The sequence below is a fragment of the Paramacrobiotus metropolitanus genome, unplaced genomic scaffold, assembly GCF_019649055.1.
Source record: "Paramacrobiotus metropolitanus isolate TYO unplaced genomic scaffold, Prichtersi_v1.0 Parri_scaffold0000006, whole genome shotgun sequence".
NCBI lineage: Eukaryota > Metazoa > Tardigrada > Eutardigrada > Parachela > Macrobiotidae > Paramacrobiotus > Paramacrobiotus metropolitanus.
In genome coordinates this window covers 160,728-178,837 of record NW_026570226.1, presented here as the reverse complement: position 1 = coordinate 178,837, position 18,110 = coordinate 160,728, and the positions used below count along the sequence as shown (strand labels likewise).

General features: G+C 40.5%; 5 protein-coding genes across 13 annotated transcripts; 2 read left to right on the top strand and 3 right to left on the bottom strand.

Annotated features, from left to right (window-relative positions):
* Positions 1-248: 248 nt before the first annotated feature.
* LOC129581983 (cleavage stimulation factor subunit 2-like) lies at positions 249-3,680 on the bottom strand. 3 transcript variants are annotated; one of them, XM_055473321.1, is made up of 6 exons: positions 3,479-3,680; positions 2,912-2,995; positions 2,453-2,721; positions 1,758-1,985; positions 905-1,471; positions 249-597 (listed from the first exon to the last, which is right to left on the bottom strand). In XM_055473321.1, the coding sequence occupies exons 1-6, from the start codon at positions 3,570-3,572 to the stop codon at positions 418-420; spliced, it is 1,422 nt and encodes a 473-aa protein (XP_055329296.1). In that variant the 5' UTR covers positions 3,573-3,680; the 3' UTR covers positions 249-417. The 3 variants fall into 3 exon arrangements, with proteins under 3 accessions (XP_055329296.1, XP_055329297.1, XP_055329298.1); XM_055473322.1 differs by having other exon boundaries at positions 3,496-3,563; XM_055473323.1 differs by lacking the exon at positions 3,479-3,680 and adding an exon at positions 3,067-3,101.
* LOC129581985 (polyribonucleotide 5'-hydroxyl-kinase Clp1-like) lies at positions 3,582-9,020 on the top strand. Of its 3 annotated transcripts, none has more exons than XM_055473327.1 (10): positions 3,582-3,786; positions 3,895-3,957; positions 5,251-5,363; positions 5,532-5,621; positions 5,868-6,261; positions 6,596-6,880; positions 7,116-7,379; positions 7,478-7,564; positions 7,774-7,867; positions 8,686-9,020. In XM_055473327.1, the coding sequence occupies exons 3-10, from the start codon at positions 5,286-5,288 to the stop codon at positions 8,795-8,797; spliced, it is 1,404 nt and encodes a 467-aa protein (XP_055329302.1). In that variant the 5' UTR covers positions 3,582-3,786; positions 3,895-3,957; positions 5,251-5,285; the 3' UTR covers positions 8,798-9,020. The 3 variants fall into 3 exon arrangements, with proteins under 3 accessions (XP_055329302.1, XP_055329300.1, XP_055329299.1); XM_055473325.1 differs by having other exon boundaries at positions 3,582-3,823; XM_055473324.1 differs by having other exon boundaries at positions 3,583-3,957.
* Positions 8,950-12,009, bottom strand: LOC129581988 (programmed cell death protein 6-like). 2 transcript variants are annotated; one of them, XM_055473333.1, is made up of 8 exons: positions 11,711-12,009; positions 11,564-11,621; positions 10,437-10,599; positions 10,286-10,372; positions 10,159-10,205; positions 9,915-10,004; positions 9,552-9,809; positions 8,950-9,233 (listed from the first exon to the last, which is right to left on the bottom strand). In XM_055473333.1, exons 1-7 carry the CDS (start codon positions 11,810-11,812, stop codon positions 9,553-9,555), a joined length of 804 nt encoding a protein of 267 aa, XP_055329308.1. In that variant the 5' UTR covers positions 11,813-12,009; the 3' UTR covers positions 8,950-9,233; position 9,552. The 2 variants fall into 2 exon arrangements, with proteins under 2 accessions (XP_055329308.1, XP_055329309.1); XM_055473334.1 differs by having other exon boundaries at positions 9,574-9,809.
* A 704-nt stretch (positions 12,010-12,713) lies between these two features.
* On the top strand, positions 12,714-14,212 carry LOC129581987 (UMP-CMP kinase-like). Its single transcript, XM_055473332.1, has one exon. It carries the CDS (start codon positions 12,983-12,985, stop codon positions 13,787-13,789), a length of 807 nt encoding a protein of 268 aa, XP_055329307.1. The 5' UTR covers positions 12,714-12,982; the 3' UTR covers positions 13,790-14,212.
* A 121-nt stretch (positions 14,213-14,333) lies between these two features.
* Positions 14,334-18,072, bottom strand: LOC129581986 (ribonuclease H1-like). Of its 4 annotated transcripts, none has more exons than XM_055473330.1 (7): positions 18,048-18,072; positions 16,499-16,599; positions 16,185-16,382; positions 15,751-16,085; positions 14,993-15,259; positions 14,804-14,931; positions 14,334-14,749 (listed from the first exon to the last, which is right to left on the bottom strand). In XM_055473330.1, exons 3-7 carry the CDS (start codon positions 16,244-16,246, stop codon positions 14,618-14,620), a joined length of 924 nt encoding a protein of 307 aa, XP_055329305.1. In that variant the 5' UTR covers positions 16,247-16,382; positions 16,499-16,599; positions 18,048-18,072; the 3' UTR covers positions 14,334-14,617. The 4 variants fall into 4 exon arrangements, with proteins under 4 accessions (XP_055329305.1, XP_055329306.1, XP_055329304.1 ...); XM_055473331.1 differs by lacking the exon at positions 18,048-18,072 and adding an exon at positions 16,682-16,698; XM_055473329.1 differs by lacking the exon at positions 18,048-18,072 and adding an exon at positions 16,682-16,709 and having other exon boundaries at positions 14,337-14,749; positions 16,185-16,599.
* Positions 18,073-18,110: the final 38 nt, after the last annotated feature.

Here is an 18,110-nt window from a genome sequence, read left to right as displayed (position 1 = left end):
TTTAATAATTATACTTTTATACATTACATTACTGTATATGCTGGCACTTTGGGGTTAGGGCAAGATGTGAGTGCCAAAATGAAGATAATGCAGGGACCGTACAAGAAAAGTACTATCGTTTCACATCTCTTAAAATTTTGATCTCGCACCATCTTTAAAGTACTGTTGAATAAAAATGATCGTTTCTTAAGTAAACAGTACGAATTCTGCGAAAATTCTCGAAGCAAAACTTCGCTTCTTTTGGCTAATCAGCAGAATATTCTTTTATTGTTTTCAAATCTCAAGTTCACATGAGCAACCAGCATTCGTTATCCGTATTCGTTCCATTACACAAAATATAAAGGTTTCTTTAACGCGTACGTATACTAAGTGAAGCCTAAAAACTAAATTTCTAAGAAAAAGCACTGTTTCTGTAAATCATTTAGAAATATTTTTGAACTGATCTCGCAACATGCGGACGGTTTTCTGTTGTTCTGGCGCCATTTTGGCAATATCATCTTCCCGCAGGCGCAATACTTGCATAATCAATTCGGCCTTTTCCTGCTCTTCCTTGGATGTCGAAGGTGACTGCTGCGCTGGAGAATTTGGAGTTCGAGGCTGAAAGAAAGAAGAGATTACAAAACCGCTTAACCATGGTCATTCATAGAAAACAAGTTCTCAGCGTCGACATTAAGTCGAGTCATAATCGTAGTATTTACTGTAATGGTGGTACTGCACGATAGTCAGGTTCACGGAAATTTAAAAATTCGTGTTGTTCAACGTTTTTCGCACATTAATTGGTTTAATTCTAACAGTAATTTGCAACACCTTAACTATAATTCTACACAGGTAAATTTAAATTTGTCGAAATCCAGGGCCATGCCACAGGGGCTTCCCGTCAGACACCCGAAAACAGTCAACTTACAGACTGTTTCGCACTGCCGTTGCCAGTCGTGGGTGGAAAGCGTTGCCGATCACGATTATCCTGATAAGGCCCCTGAGCTCCCCTCCCCCGGTTTGCACCTTCCCGATTTCCATGCCGACCAGAACCGCCGTCCCGAAAAGCATCCCGTTCGCCATCTGGCCGGCTGGCTCGATTGGGGCGATCCCGCATAGTGCCTCTCAGTCCAGACGGCCGCTCTCGTTCGAATCCCGGTTCACGTTGACCATGATGCAAATGATCAGGCTGCATGTGCGGAGGCGGCATATTCATATTCATCGGTGGATGACCATAGTTCTGAGGAGGCGGCACGGCCAAACCCGGATGGAATGGCTGCGGTGGTCCCAGCGGCGGGTTGCCAAATGCAGGAGCCATGCTTCCGGAACCCATCATTGGAGGGATTGTACCGGGCATGGGAACACCGGGAGATGGACCCAGGAGACTGGGTCCGGAAGTCAAACTAGGAATGGGACTGACTAGCGACGGAACAGCTGCCGGTCGAGCTTCCGGGAACAAAGGCAATAAAGGAGGTTCTTGTTTTGTCAATGCTTCCTGGAATTGTACATATCCTACTGAAATTTTTACACAGATAATAACCCATTCTGCTACCGTTGTTTAAAATAAATAAATTTCTGTTGTCGAATTCAATGTTGTTCCTTAATGCGATACAAAAGCTGTTGTCTTATAAGTTTACAAAAATGTAGAACGGTACAGCATGTATGTCACAATCCAATAAAGAATCAACAGATACGGTAATTCATATAGACATCTTCGAAATGAAAATGAGTAAAGCAACGCTATAAAAGCCTTATTACCTATTCACAACTTCGAGACTTACGGTTCCGCGTTCCTTCGTGACATATCGACCTCGAACAAGGGCTAACAGAATGGCATACACCAGTTGTGGATTATTGACTAAAGCGACACGAGCTTCTTCAGGATCCGTTTGCAGAGAGCGTCTCGTGTCGCTGACCAAAGCCTGAATCTGCTGAGGAGACATCTTTCCCACAATGCTGGCAATTCTTTCCGGAGCCTCTACGGGATCACAGGCTTCCCCAAATTGATTCTAGATAGAAAATGAAACAGATTTTGTAGAAAAAGTATTCGAAACGGGAAAATCTCGTTTATTGGTGTTCAAAGACAACTGATCCGACGGTGCGCGCACAGCAATAATTTAAAAATTTCGTACACACTGTTGACTGCGATACAGAAGAGATCAAATCTTTCCCGCATTTTATTAATTAGTAATGCCACCTCCACGAAAAAAATAGTCCTACTCCTCACCCCCCAAAACGCTTTTTAGGAATTGCCCCCACCCCCCCTTCGAAAACTGGACCTATTACCGCCACCGCAGCGGCCATTTCTTTCAAGTCTTGCTCCGGTCTGCCAATGCACGGCAACGTGCATTTTTCTAGTAAAATACGGTATTTACTTAAAATAAATTTCATGAATTCGGGGTACGTATTCTTAGCAAATTTCTGAGCTAGCACTCTTAGGAGAACACACGAACGCGCGAAACGTCAACAGACTCACGTCCACTGGTGGGGGTCCTACAATCTTGGCATCCTTATCTTGATTGTTAGCGGCGCTGTCCACGCGAATCTTTCGTCCCAAAAGTTCGTATCCATTGAAGTGTTTAATAGCCACATTAACAGATTCCTGATCGCGGTATTCACAGAATGCAAAACCTCTGGATTTGCCACTTTCCGGATCGTTGGGCATGCGCAGACTCACGATGGTGCCAACTCGAGCAAACACTTCTTTCAGATCATCCTCCTTAATATCCCAGGGCAAATTACCAACTGCAAACACCCAAGCATAGAAGCCATAGTAAAACCACCGATGAAATGTCTTAAAATCTTAAAAAACATACGCACATGGTGACGGCTACGAGAGATACTAATAAATAACTAACGTACATGAAAACTAGTAAAACTTATAACAGCAAAGGATCGTCACCGTTTCGTGCAAACAACATTTCACGGCACTTACTGTACACAGAGCGGGAACGCTGGAGTTGATCTGCCATTTCTATCTTTTTGCCATAAAAGTCAGACGAAAACCACGGTAAAGTATCTGGAAAAAAATTGGCAGAGTATGTCAAAAATGTGCAAGTTATTATAAATAACCATTAAATTCTAAAGTACCGTAAGTAAGTTTTTTGCAGCAAGTGGGGGCTGCAATAAGTTGCCGTAATGGCAATGGTGCACGGATAGCAAAACACCTCTAAGGTAGCAACTAAAAAGTTTGCAACCTACAATTCCATGACGGATTTAGATCATAAGTCATATTTTTTTAAATTTGCCATTAAATTTGGTAATCTGATAACGCTTTAATAATTATGTCATGTATGTTTAACTAAATACATAGCGTAGTTAAATAAATAGCATCTGTTAGACTATGGTTTTTTGCGGTAGTGCTACGCCACTGCTACCGCGGCCGGCGTGGCGTATGAGTAGAGCTCGACAGGCTGCAGCAGTGCAGCTCAGTGGCTCACCCGCTTAACGTCACCAGCCTCCTCCCATCTGCAGTCTGCACTACGAGTTAAAGTGCTCTTACAGTCGTACAGCTTGTACCGTTGTACGTAATCCGTTTGAAGTTTGCACCAATACGTTTGCCATACATTCGCCATGCATGCACCATTGTCATCCATCTCGTCTGGAAAACGTGGATGCCATTCAATTCGCTGGTTCCTTGTGTGGATCGATGATTTGTTTTGGCGGTTACTTGTGGTTATTACGTAAACAAGTATCGCCGTATTGCTAAAGTTCAAGAGCAAACGTTACGCAACGAAACGCCGCTTTTATGGAAGAGTATTGTCAAGAGTAAAACCTAAGCAGGCTGGCGAGTATGCGAGTTTCCTCAAGGTGACTTCTGGATAATTACGATGGACAAATGTATCTGGTCGGTATAGGGAGAGCGCGACAGCTAACTCCAGCACAATGCTCAATTATAACAATCATCTGCTTCCGTAGTCCATGCCTGTTGCGGATTAACTTCCTCCGGCATTCCATAATCTAGATTCTGATTCTGCACCGGTAAGACCCGTAAGAAATATTCAGGGTTGTTAGTCCAACTTGTTACTACGTTTTAACGTTGTGATACTAATCGTGTGTCATTGTTAATTAAGAATTTAAGATTTAAGATTCCGCAAAATTAAGATTTCAGTAATTTCAGTTCTTGTGGTTTCGAAAAGGCAGTAAATAGTTTTGATTTTTATCTTTCCACTGTGGATAAGTTTGTGGAAATCAAGTTTTTTTACATAGTAGTTTAATAGTTTAGTCAAGTTTAGTGAGACGTTCGCATCTCCAGATGGTTACATTGTAATTAACACTAATAAATCAACAATAACAATCGACACTGTGTTTGGAGATCAGAAGAAATTGTCGTAGCAAAGAAATCGTAAAAAAATCGCCGTAGCTAGCTAGAGTGGGAGATCTTTGGGTGATTGTAATTTGTTTTCGCTGTTCTGAAATCAGATGTTCTATGGTTCTGCAGTTTTCTGAAAAAATACACTGCTTTTTTTGTTAGAATGGGATACGAGAAATGCACTCAGTAAATTTGGCTTGAGGTTTTTATTGAAGGAATTTACTCTGCCCGTCTACCGTGTACAACTTTACCTTGGAGTTTTGAGTTAACCTGCTTATTTTTTGTTTTTTCGAACGATGCTTTGGTCTTTCTCTTAGTCATTCCTTTTATTTTATTGCCTTGAAACTGTAGTTATTCCTTACTTTTACAGCATGCTTTTTCATTTACCGAAATGCCGCTTAACTTACAGCCTAGCAGATTTAATTCGCCTTTGCATTTTATTAATAATAAAATAAATTCTCTTCCAAGGGCGGAAGGAACAAGTTGATCTTTACTGATTTCATCGATTTAACTTTGTTATATTTTTCTAATGTTTTTTGCTTGGGGTTGTACTCGCTAAGTAATTTTGAGCATTTGAAAAGTGCGAATCATTTTTTATCTCAGGGATTTCTGGTTCAGAAATGCTCGAACAACACCATGCTGTAGTCCCCCAGTTTAAAGGCTTTTATTAAGACATTTTCAGAGTGACGGTTTAAGACAACTTTTATTAGTTACGTTCAGCGGAAAACTTTTGGGGTAAATATGAAGTGCAGTCGTTTAAAAATGTAGCGATCAAAGTTATCGGTTTTTGTTAAATTTGATTAAACTTTTTCTTTTTATAACAGGTGAAATTTTTGGCGTTTGGGTTAATAATATGTTTGTAAAATAATTCTGGTGTTGGAGTACTATAACTCGAGTAAATATTAGCAGTACAGGAAATCGTTGGATTGGGTAATCACTAATCCGCTCTTTTTTTATTTTAGGGTGTAGCGTTGTGTGAAAGGTGTAGAGAAGAAAAATGGCGGAAGCGATCCCGCGCGTTTCATCCCAAACCGACCTGACAACGGGCCCGTATGGGAAGTTGCCAGTGCTAGCTGTAAGTGCTATCGTAACCTTGGATTTCAAGTTCAAGGATGTTTCAACGTCATGACTCATGAGTTGAATAACATGCCTGATTATGTAATAGTCTCGGTGGTGCATGGCAGCAGTTGTGAGTTGTCGGCTGTAATGCGTGTTATTTATGAATGGACCTCTCTACTTTCAGCGGGAACTGAAAAATCCTGACGAGCATAAAATCAGCCCATTGGAAGAAATGAGGATAAATGTTGATAAAGTGCCAATAATTCATCTTTGGGTATGAATTTTATCTGTCATGTGCTGTTCGTTAGAATTTCTCTCTGAAACATCCTCGTCCTTTACCATTCTGTACTGTATTTGGTTGGTTGCGAACGCTGCGTTAATTGAAGAATTACGATTGATTATTAGGGTCACGGGTAAAATGTTAGAAAGAATAACTGGATATACTGTAATATTTTTTAAAACATGTTGGTTTTGACATCACAGTGTTGGGCGGTTGCTAATTCTCGTTATCAATCTTCAGATGGCTCAAGGGCAGGCGGAAGTTTTTGGCGCCGAGCTATCAACAGACAGGATTTATACTTTCTTAAAAGGCAGCAAAATTAGCATATGGTCGTGGACTGGATGTACTATTATGATTGAGGGCAAGCCGAAAATTTTGAAAACAAAAGACAGCCGAGTTACGACCATTCATTTCAATTTCCACAACTGCCTGGAACAACATCGAGAAGTCGCTGTAAAAAATGATGTGGTTGGTCCTCGAATACTGGTTCTGGGCAATGCCAACTCCGGACGAAGCGTATTTTGCCGGTTATTGTTAAATTATGCTGCTAGAATGAGAGGGGACGACAGAAGAAATCCCATTTTTGTTGATCTGGATTTTATTCAGCCAGATTTGGCAGTTCCCGGCACAATCGGTGAGAACATGGCTTACTTTTATTGGTTATTTAGGCAATTTTTGAAGTGTTTGGAGATTGCAGTTAACTGGTAAGATAGGTAGTAACGTCAAAACTTCTTCATTTTCGTCTGACATTTCGTTAGGAAAAATCTTAGTGACTTAGTTTTGTTTAACTGTAATTTTATGCTTATTTTGTACAGTTTTTTGTTTGTAATTTATTGGAACGTCACGTAATGAAGATCGAAATTTTTGATTTAACAAGTAAGGCGAATCTTCATTTGGTCATAATTAGTCTATGACTCTGTAGATACTCTTGACTGGTGGTTAATCTGAATCTACGCTTTTCTTTGCAGCCTGTTGTCAGTTTGATCGTCCAACTGATCCTATGTTTGATTATTATTACTACCGGAAATTTGTGCTTCCTTATGGCTACCTTAATACTGATCCCGAAACTAATCCGAATTCGGAATCGAATCTCGAACTGCTCCATTCCCAAATTCGTAAATTGGGAGCCGTCATCGAGAAAAAGTTCGACAATGATCGCCGTGCCAGACACAGCGGAGCCATTATAAATTGTTTTTCTGTGGTCAAGGAGTACAGCTATAGCCACATTTTTGTTATTGCGAAAGCATTTCGAGGTAAGCCTTGAGTTATGACAAATTGTTATGGGGCAGTTATTTGTTTTTATTATAGCCGTTTTTTATATTGAAAGTTTCATTACCATACCGCTTCATTAGTGTTTTTCGTTTTGATTATATACCGGTTTGATAATGAAAAAGCACCTCCTCTGCTTTTGGAATGGATTATGCAATAACGAGACACTGACTGCAGCAAACCTTTAATTTGAATCGTGAATAGTGATTGAATTTGCAGTTAATTTTATTGTGGTGTTGGGCAATAAGTGGATGGTGGATGAACTGCAAAATCATCCCAGCCGACAAGATTTGGAACCGGATCTACAGGTTATTTCCATGCCCAAAGCACAAGATATTGTGGAGAGTACCCAGGAGGAACGCCGACTGCACCGTGAAGCGCGCATTCGCCACAACATATACGGCCATCCCCTTAGGTCACCCAAGCATCGGCCTTTCAAACATGAGGTGGAATTTAGCGATATTCTTCTGTGTAAACTGGGAAGTGAGTGACGTACGTCAGTGTTATGTAATTGTTTTGCCAGTCTGTTGCATAATATCCCGACCCGACCCCTTTTATTATATATTATGTAATATTTGCAGATCCAGCCATAAATAAGGCATTATTGCCGGAAAACGTGGATCTCGTCAGGGTGAAAACAGCTGCCTATCCGTTACAGTTGAAGGAAGGTACGGCTGTACCGGCTTTTTTGACACTTGATTAAACAAACACGATATATTATACGAAGAACCCCTTGCTGTTCTCGCATTGGGCTACCGATTACATGCAATACGGTAACGAATATAGAAATTGCTTGTAACAGATATTCATGTTATCACTTTCAACATATTTGCAGCACGTAATATTGGTTCTTACCATTTCGGTTTTTTATTTGCAGTCAACTACCTTGTAGATCATATTCTGTACATTACAAATGTTGATACGGCGGAAAAGGTGGCGTCTGAAGGAAGCGTGATTGGTTATTTGTTAGTGTAAGTGGGATTTGAATAAGACACAGTAACAGGTCTTATTACCGCACTCGTAGGTGTTTAATGGTCTGTCTGCTTTTGGAGATGGTGCTTGAGCGTTTGCGCATTACGCATCTAAAAAAATTTTTATTTGTCGCCAGGTTAAGAAAGTCAAATCACAGTAAATGCCGTAATAAGTTGTAGTATTAGGTTATCTTTGCCTCTAACTTTAATCAGCAATGTTATACCATGGCAGCGCCTTTTATTTATTATACAAATTGTTGAAATAATTTACAGCGAAATCAGAGAAGCATAGCTTCTGATTGGAGGTCCATTAAATACAATAGACGAATTTACCATTGCCCTTGCCCCTGGGTATTTAAAAATATAATTTGAAATTGGTTTGGTTTATTAGAATTTTGTTGCTGGTTTTGGGCTCCTTACGATCCGCTTCAGTGTCGCACCCGCGCATAGTAAAGGCAGCAGGATTACGTAATCCTGAGGCAATCGATAGCGTTACCCTCGATTTGTATTTAACTGATTACGCGATGATACCGCGAATGACTGGTTATGCAATTAGTTTGACGCAAATTTCTCTTGTATTATAAATGATAGTCCACATCTCCTGTATCGTTTAAGAAACGTAATGGTACCGTTAAGATTGTACTACTGAAGTCAAAAGGGAGCGTTCTGGATTTTCCATGTTGCACGTGCTCCAGGAAAAGATTGAATAATTGAATATTTAATTCTGGGCGGTCTATTTAGTACGCCATTTAATTTTGATGCAATAGTTTGGGTCTTAGTGGTAGTTATGTTTTTAACATGCCACTTTTTCATTGCAGGAAGGGTGTCACGGCAAGTGCGCAGTCGAAAAAGCTTACTCTGTTGTCAAATTTTGAAACATTACCAAAGAAAGTGCTTCTGACTAGCGCCATCCAATTGAAAGATTCCTAATGGTGAAAATGATCTGTATTGTTTTTTCACCTTTTGGATATTTTGTCATAAGTATTTTCGGAGCGCTCTGCAGGCTACTGATACAGTAAGGGTTATAATGGAAAATTAACTCGGATGTCCAGGAAGTCCTCATTCGTTTGCCGAAGCAAAGCTTTACTTTTCTGATTTTATACCAAATATGCCATTGTTATGTGAAAATTGAATAAAAATCATGGAACTGGAAGTCCTCGTCTCCAACTAATTATAACTATCAAAGACAGTTGCAGTCTGTAAACAACAAAACGACGTGCAACATAAAAAGCGAAATTTCTCTTTTCCTCTTCGTTCGCAATGTGGTTGACATTGTTCACCGACACCGCCACGTCATCGCGTCACATCATTTATGGAAAAGGGATAGCAAATAGCCGAAAACCCATGGCTAAGCCAAATTTTGAACCTGCAAGAATAGGTCACTGTAAACATGTAATCGCGCGATCATCTTGGATTCAGAATTTTATTTGAATTTATGGCTTATAATAAAGCGAATCCAGTAATGCAATAACAACAATTATTAATACTTTGTGCAAACAGTATAGTGAAACACACTTTTCGCAGTGAATATATCAATATTAATATCAGTCAGTGTAAGATATTGCAATAGGCAACGGAAAACTTGGTATACCAAAAATCGTATGATGTAAGATGTTTAATGAAAAGCAACAAAGTTTTACAAGCGAAAAACGAACAAAGACAAAAAGAGAGAGTCATGCATTACTTCAAAATACAGCGCCTCTCACCACCATGTCAAGGAACTGCTCAAAACCGACGGTAATCATTCCTTGCTGATGTTGGTCATAGCGGCGGAATGTGTCCGTAAGGTTTTTAATTGTCACACATGCTTCGATAAAGTCATCGAAATTGATGTTGTCACCCTGTGTGGTTCCGGGACGCCGGCTGGCATAAACTCTAACCAGTGTGTGGCAGAATTGCGGCGACAAACGGTAACCAAAACTGGTGAGGGCTTGATTAAGTTCTACAGATACAAAAATTATTGGAAATAAGTTCTGGACACGCTGGACGCCAGTATGCTTTAAATTATTGGATGTTTATCCTCTGTTGACTGAAACTGTTGTTTTACCAGACGTGTTAATGTTTCCCGAACGATCTTGGTCAAACCGATCGAAACATGCTCTCCAGTCGCCAATATATTTCCATAAAGCAGCAAATTCTGCAGATTTCAAACCAATGAAAATGTGATCATGATGCTACATATGATTATACTCAAATCAATGTTACAACCGTTACGAGCTTCTGCGAATACTTCGTAGTTGCAAATTGCAAAAGTGCAACAAATAGCTTACAATCTCGCGAAAAAAACCTACCATGAATATCGATTGTGCCACTGTTATCGCGGTCAAATAGTTTAATCCTGGAATCAAAAACGTCATCAAACTTTTTAAAAGATTACCTTTAGTTTATGATTTTGTGCATTCTAAACTTATTGCATACATTAACCGGCATGTGCCATCGTTGAAGGTGCTGTAGTTGCCGTTCAGCAGTGCGGCCTTCAGTTCTGTCGCGTTAATTCTGCCACTCCTAAGAAACGCACACGAAATCAAACTAAAATATAAGTAACAATCCCAGAAGCTGGCGCTTTTACCTGTCAGTGTCGACCGCCTGGAACCATTGCCAAAGATCATGGGGAATGCCTGGAGGTGGTTGACTGGGATTCTGAGGGGGTGCGCCGAATCCAGCTTGCGGAGGATAGCCAGCTCCGTAACCAGCTGGCGGCGGCGCAGTACCGTACCCGTGACCGTGAACACCTTCACATAAAAGTTATGCTTATTATAATTACCGGTATTTGTGTTGCTAACACATTCTCTTCTTGTTTATTATATTATTGTTTATTGTACAGACTGACAGGTAAGCCATTAAAGGCTACGATCGAAATCTACCGGTAGCACGGGAATTTAAACCTGGCTGATACCACTTCTAATATCACCAAATGACAGATTCAACATTGACTGATCCGTTACAGTGATTAATAATCACAAATATTTCTTCTTATCCTATCACCAGAACGGAACTTGCGAAGTTTCAGTAAATGTTCAGCAAAGTTTGATATATAAATAAATAAACCGCAAATCGCTTTGGCTAGAAGTACCGGTTACTGTAAGACTTTTAACACAGTGCTATTATATGACCACACATGTTGGATACTTTTCCTTCATATATAAATATTCGCACTTCTATATACAAAACATAAAGTTATAACGGACACTCCTATATAACGCGCTAGCAGTTTATCGATCGCCCTAAAGATCCAAAACCGCAGATAGGTTTCGGATAACCAAATGAGATCTCTGATTTAGCAACCACGGCTCAAAAGTCGCAATACGCTTGGGTGGTATGTGATTGTACTTATAACTTCGGAATTGCATCTACATCTTTCAAAGAAACCTGTACCTACGATCACGTACATCTGATATGTTTTAAATACTCAACCATCACGATTTAAATACACAATCTTCTGTCAACAATATTTATATTTATAATTCTATAAAGAGAAAGTATGAAAAGCTTATGTCGCGCGCATTCGTAATTTCGATGTTGAGTTATGCAAGAATTATCTCAAGCAATCAACCGCAGTGCTAAGTATACAGTTTTTTATCAAAAAAAAACTTTTCAACAAGAAGTATTTGACCGCTACAATCGTACATAATGCGCACGTAAATTATAATATAGAATTAACATTAATATGCGAATGTGTCGGCTGTCAGTGCTTACCTGCTGCAGCATAAGCACTGCCTTGTCCTGGTGGATACGACGGCGCTAATCCTCCGACCTGAACGCCGAAAGCGGATTAATACCCATCACATTTCTGTAACTCCTGCATAGGTCGTTGTTAAAAAAAGCACAATTTTGCGAACTTACTGCAGCGGGATTGTACGGACTGGGATTATAGGGATTCATGGTGGGAGAGCCTGGGTTGGTGGCAGAAAGCGACGGATTTGTTGCACCCGAGATAGTTGGCATTGTTTGCTTTAACGAGTCGTTTATATACAGCGCGATATCTGCATGTAAGTCCAATGCTTTGCGTGCACAGGTTGGTGATAACGATTTCAATTGGTTTTATCGGCAAATATTCGTATTACAATGCGTGGAGTAATTGTTTGTAGAAGAATACTGTGCCGTGGCCACGTTTATTACGACCAACAAGCGTACTCGTAGTCATCTTATCGTTTTCTGCTTTCAAAACTCCTGAATCAACCAGCGATACAGCGAGGCACAAGTGGTAGGGTAACCCGCGGCTGACGTGCTTTAGGGGCGGCACATAAACTGATGCGCGTAAATCGTACGTGTTCGCCGGGATTGTGAAACAAGCTTGAAATCACAAGAGTCGCACTATGTTGAAGTATGTTTTTACGCAAAAATAATGGTAAAATTTGCAGGAAATTTTGAGGTAAATTCGAACAAATAAGCGACAAGCAGCATATTACCACTAGGGTCAACATAATGCCATTATGACGTTGCCTTTCCATCTCATTAATGCGAGTCTACCGCTCGTGCGTAATTTCTGGACATTCAAAAGAAACTTCAGTTAAGGTGAAAAATACTAGTACTGCTAGTAGTAACTGCCCCTTGACTTGCATGAGCAGTGCACAATTTTTAATGAGTTAAATATTCCCATTTAATGCTCAAAGCATTTTCCATGAATACAGAATAGCCGTTAACGATGGCATTGCTTCCAGATCCGGCAAAATTGTTATTCGCCAGCAGCGAATGACCACTGGACTCTCTAGTCGCTACATACTGTACTTACTAAACTAGTTTTTCTTCAGCATTTTTCTTTTGAGTTTTTTTTTTTTATTGCAAAATAATTGTACTTCGTAGCATATTCTGTCTCAAATGTTGAATCATTGCTGTACTGAAAAGAAAATGCATAAAAATGTGATAAAATAAGTAAAAATAATACTGGTACTACCATAAGTTCAGTCGGCACAGTTCCTAAGTTCCTCAGTTTACTTGTTTCCTGTTCCGTTAGTTGTTAGCATTGCAGATAGCTACATTGCTGATCGCATTATTGTGAGGAGCTGCTTTGAGTTTCTCTCCGTTTTGCTTTTATCGAAAATCGTGATTCTTGCTGATAAAGCTTTTGCGAACATTTGAATTTTAATCACGCTATCAATAACTCATCGTTCATATATGCCACTTTGCCACGTTGTTCCGTGGTTAGTTCGTTCTGCACAGCTGGCAGTGTCGCTTGTGCCTAAACGTTCCGAACACACCCGGTTGGCTTTCTCGCGATTCTGCAGAGTATTTCCTTTTAAAACCGTAGCAATGTCGCTGTCGTCAGCTGCGGCGGTGGCGATGGGGGACAGCAGTGTGATTGGGGATGGCCTGAAACCCAGTGTTGTGTTTGTGCTCGGCGCGCCTGGCTGTGGCAAGGGCACCCAGTGTCCGCTCATCGTGCGGGATTTCGGCTATGTTCATCTGTCAGCGGGGGATCTGCTGCGCGAGGAGCGAGAATCCAAGGACTCCCCGTACGGCGAACTGATCTTGAACTACATGAAAGAAGGCAAAATTGTTCCTGTGGAGATCACATGTTCCCTGTTGGAGAATGCGATGCGAAAAAGTGGCAGGTCGCACTTCTTGATAGATGGTTTCCCGCGCAATCAAAACAATCTGGAGGGCTGGAATCGTCAGATGGGACATAAAACCAATCTGCTGTTTGTGCTGCATCTGGATGCTCCTAAGGAATTGTGCGTACAGCGGTGTCTGAAACGAGGAGCCCAGAGCGGACGACCAGATGATAACCTGGACAGCCTGGGCAAACGGTTTGACACGTACATGAACGACACGATGCCGATTATCAATTTCTACGCGGAACGTGGATTGGTCCGGAAGGTCAGTACCGTTCCGCCGCCGGAAGAAGTTCACCGCGAACTCACGGGTATTTTCAAAGCGGCGGAGAAAGCGGAAGGCGATCGTGCTAGTGCCGGCGCGGTGTGAACAAGTCGGATGACTGATCTGCGTTTGGAAAGATTTTCAGTATGAAGATTATGTAGTAGGCAGTTGATTGCTAGGTATTATTGGGGAAAAGGTGCTACAATTCTCGTCGAATGAGTGATTGGATTATGGAATTTAAATTCTTGCTTTTCTCGTATAGGTGTTTCATTCCTTTTGAGTCATTTATAAATTGCGAACGATTGATTTAGGTTCAACTTTCATGTGCAACTTGGGATTACATATGACTGATATGAGTTCTGAATTGATTGGATGGAATTCATGGTTTTAGCGTTGTTATTACTTGTTTTTATTTGATATGTAATGGACTAATGGGTGCATTTCTGTTCCAGTCGCTCTGTTTCGTAAGAATTTCAGCAATGGTTTTATTATAATTCGTAGATAAATGTTCAGTATGTGCTGAGTCTAGCTTTTTCTGATTGTCCTAAATTGAGAACTCTTGACAATCATACGAGCTACCCTTAAGTTGCAAAGAAAAAATCCGGCGTTTGCGCAAGGTTTTGCTAATTTTATGGACTTTGCATTGTATCATCGGGCCTTTTGTTCATCTGTTTTGGGTGCACGTTCACTGATATGCAACACCGACTCATTTTTTAACGGTTACGAAAACTTCGGTTTATCGCCACATGCTTCACTTAAAAACTAACTACTCGTAGAGCGGAAAGAGAAGTTACAACCTTTAACCATCACAGCATCACAGAAACCATTATGCGGCAAGCGGTGACAAACTTTCGCACAAGGTTTTATTGAAAAATCGGCAAGTGATATATAAGTCATTATATAATGAACCCTGGAAAAAGTTATAGAAAAATTTCACAACAGAGTGCTCGCAGCATCTTTACCCAGTACACTTTCGCAAAACTTTTCGCCTTTTAAAGCCCCTTCGTTAGCCAATTTGTCGGCGGCTTCGTTTCCAGTGATTCCCATATGCCCTCTAATATGTTTCTGCAAAAGGTTACATTTGAGACAATTAAGGAGAATTATCGGTTAAGACGGTACCCATTCGATTTCCACTTCGCTGCTCTTGATTGTGTCCAGCAAGGATTTAAAATCTTCCTGATTTACCACAGGACCACGCGCAGAACGCCATCCATTTGAAAGCCAATTGGGCAGCCATTCCGTCATCGCTGCAATCACATCAACGATATACAAATCAACTGGTTTGGCGTCCCACGTAGCTTGGCATACCCTGAACAAGGTAGTTGCTGTCTGTGTGGACAATGAGTTTGGTCATTCCTTGTTCCTTCGCTTGTCGAACAGCTCTCACTGCCGCGCAGATTTCTGCACGCTGGTTCGAGGGCCGTCCAGCAAGTGGTTCGGCAACATTGTACGGTGAGTCCTTTTCCCAGAATACGCCGATACCAGCCAATGCGGCACTGTTCCCGTTATTCCGACAGCAGCCATCTACCCATACGGAACCAACTCGAGAAGGATCATGCTGCGGGGATGGCGAAGCTAGAACAACCATGAATTTACATGAACGCATCAAATATTATTGCGACAAAATACACACGACAAAATTTTTTAAGCGAAGTTTTACCCCACAATCTATATAGATATTCATTATTTCAACAATTATATGACGATGAATTACTTATTCTTTGAGTCAAATATTAGAATTATGGTGAAGTTTCATTAATAACTTTGTATCGTTACTAACTGACCAGTTATCACCGCATTAAAATGAAAAATCAGCACCGCAAAATATTTAATTCAGGCGGGACGAACACTACTCAGCACACACAGGTATTTCTTTTGGTCAGATAGTTAACAGCAAAAGGGTAAACCCATTAAAGTAAAGATCTAGGATGATACAAATCATACAATTAATTTAACAATCCTAAATGAAAACGATTTCAAACGTTTGCTGTGTCGGTTTACTTGTATCGAATACAGTTTTATCAAATTTTCCCGTACTAACTATACAACTACAAGGTTTTCTTTACCGGCATTCGTTGTGCAGCTGGATGAACTGGTCGAAAAATGTCTGACAAATCCGACTGGTGCTGAGAGCGCCGAATTAATGAAGCCACCGGTGCCTTTCAAAAAGTGCTGCCGATCAAAATCAGCTGGCCGTTTTCTTTGTGTACTCGAGGCAGGCTCATTCAGATCCGCATCGTAATCGGACGATCCGCCTGAGGAAGCGTCGAATCCTTCATTCGCTGCGCTACCTGACGGCTGAAAATCCGGTCCATTAACAAACTGTTGAGCTTCTTCGCGGGTTTTGAACTTCTTAAATTTGCATTTTGGAAAACCTTGGACCTGAGCGTTGCACTCTGCCCTGGAAAAAAGCAATCCCATTAATACATACTGCAATGCATCATGACCAGTGCCATAGCAAAGCAAATGGTTGGAAGTGAGAGCAAGTCAAACAACCGACCAAGTGGTATACACGCCCGGAACCTTTCCCGCTCGAACACCGTAGTAAGCAGCGGGAGCCATCACAGGGTTTGCGAGAAATATCGTCCGTACACTGCGCCAGGATAACTGCGCGATTCCCGTCACAAGACAGGAGGATTTGCTTAACAGCGACAGTTTGACGGTGGAAGTGGTAAAGCACGAAGAAAGATCACACAGTCTGGCGAAAGAATTTAACATCGGCACATCGACACAAGGATCATAACATCACTGTCATCACAGCATGATGACATTCATAAAAAATTAATACTGATACATAGTAAGTTAATAACATACAGACAAAATCCCAAGCCAGCAGGAAGCAGCCAACAGATGACGTTCGTTCCAGCAGAATCAGCCAAAAAAAGATTTGTCAGAACTCCGAAAGGTAAAGGTTCCTCAGAAGTACAAATACAAAATAGTAATTACAGTAGAAGTAGCTCAAATAATTCGTCAAATCTTATTCTGTTATAAACTTACAAGTAACGAGCTTTGAAAGTTTTCTGTCTTAATTTAAGACTCTTAGATTCAGTTTTCACAATTTCTTAAATTTGTGCGACTGTTTGTAGGATATGGTGTGCGGCATCGACTTGAAAGCCACACCCGCAGCGGCTGCCCAGTACACCGGCATAAGGATTTTATTCCAGTCTTACAGTAAGACTGGAAAGGTCTTAAAACTTACCTTTTTATTTTACATACATATTTTTCAGCTTTCTCTTGAGGTCTTGACTTTTGTTAATTATTATTCGTATTTTTGGCAGATGACATAATTGACATTAGTTTACTCGAACTGCTGCTCTTTCATCTAGTTTAAGCCATTCTTTTTAGGTAATTCATCATTGCGTGATTCGGGTTTGTTTATGTTATTAGTCCGGGTCAAAATAGACCGAAAATTTAGTAAATCCTGGCAATTGTGAGAATTCTGCAAAAGCTGAGTAACGCACGAGATAAGATAAGCGCTCATAACTGGTCCATATTGCGATGAGGTGTCTTTTGCACGTTTGTATCCACGCCCCAAATATTCGTAAATGTTGCTCTAGAAAAAGCTACTCGAGAGTAGAATATTCGAGCGTCAAAGTAGCCAATTTGGATATTTCTCATGCAGATTCGTGTGCACACATTTTAATGCTTACATTTCACTGCTATGCCGTAATCGTACACCTCAATTATTATGCATTAATAAGTACTCTAACGCCTATCGGGTATCATCGACATTGCTACGTGAACACTCTTAATAACTAATTAATAACATTATAATAAGTGTTAATTGCTCATCCAAACACATTCTGGTAGCGTAAACCAGAAAGTGCGCGTAGGGCGCATAAGTCTCTAACATAACTTATAAGTTACCACGACGTGTTAAAATGTCTAATTAAAATTAATTAATTAATAACGGGTTTATTAGAATTTAAAATTTTGCGGGTAAATGGTGTATACTTTGTAGAGTATTGATTAATTCGCTGACCGGCTGGCGTTTATTAACTTGCAACTGTAGCGTTAATTAACTGTTTTGAATTAATCGTTAATTATAGGAACTTTTTTAATTTTTTAATTAATTTGAAGCATTGAATTCGGTAACATTTGGCAACACATATATAGGCAACAGTAAAGTGCAAACTGCAAAGTAAAGTAACAGACTGGAATGAAAGCACCCCATAAAGCAAAATGTCGCACGGTTCTGCGCTCCCAAAATTGCCCGCTCGATGCAGATATGTGATGCATCATTGCCGTGCAGTTATTTGATGTTTGTTAAGGTTCGAAGTTCGATTTTTTCAAGCGTGTGTCACAGATTTCCTTCGCTGATATCTTCATAACTGAATTTTGAGCCTAACTATTGTCAGTTTACCTTCGAAATTTTGGGAAGCGTTTTCTCCACGCGAATGCGACCAGGACATCCGAAATAATGCCT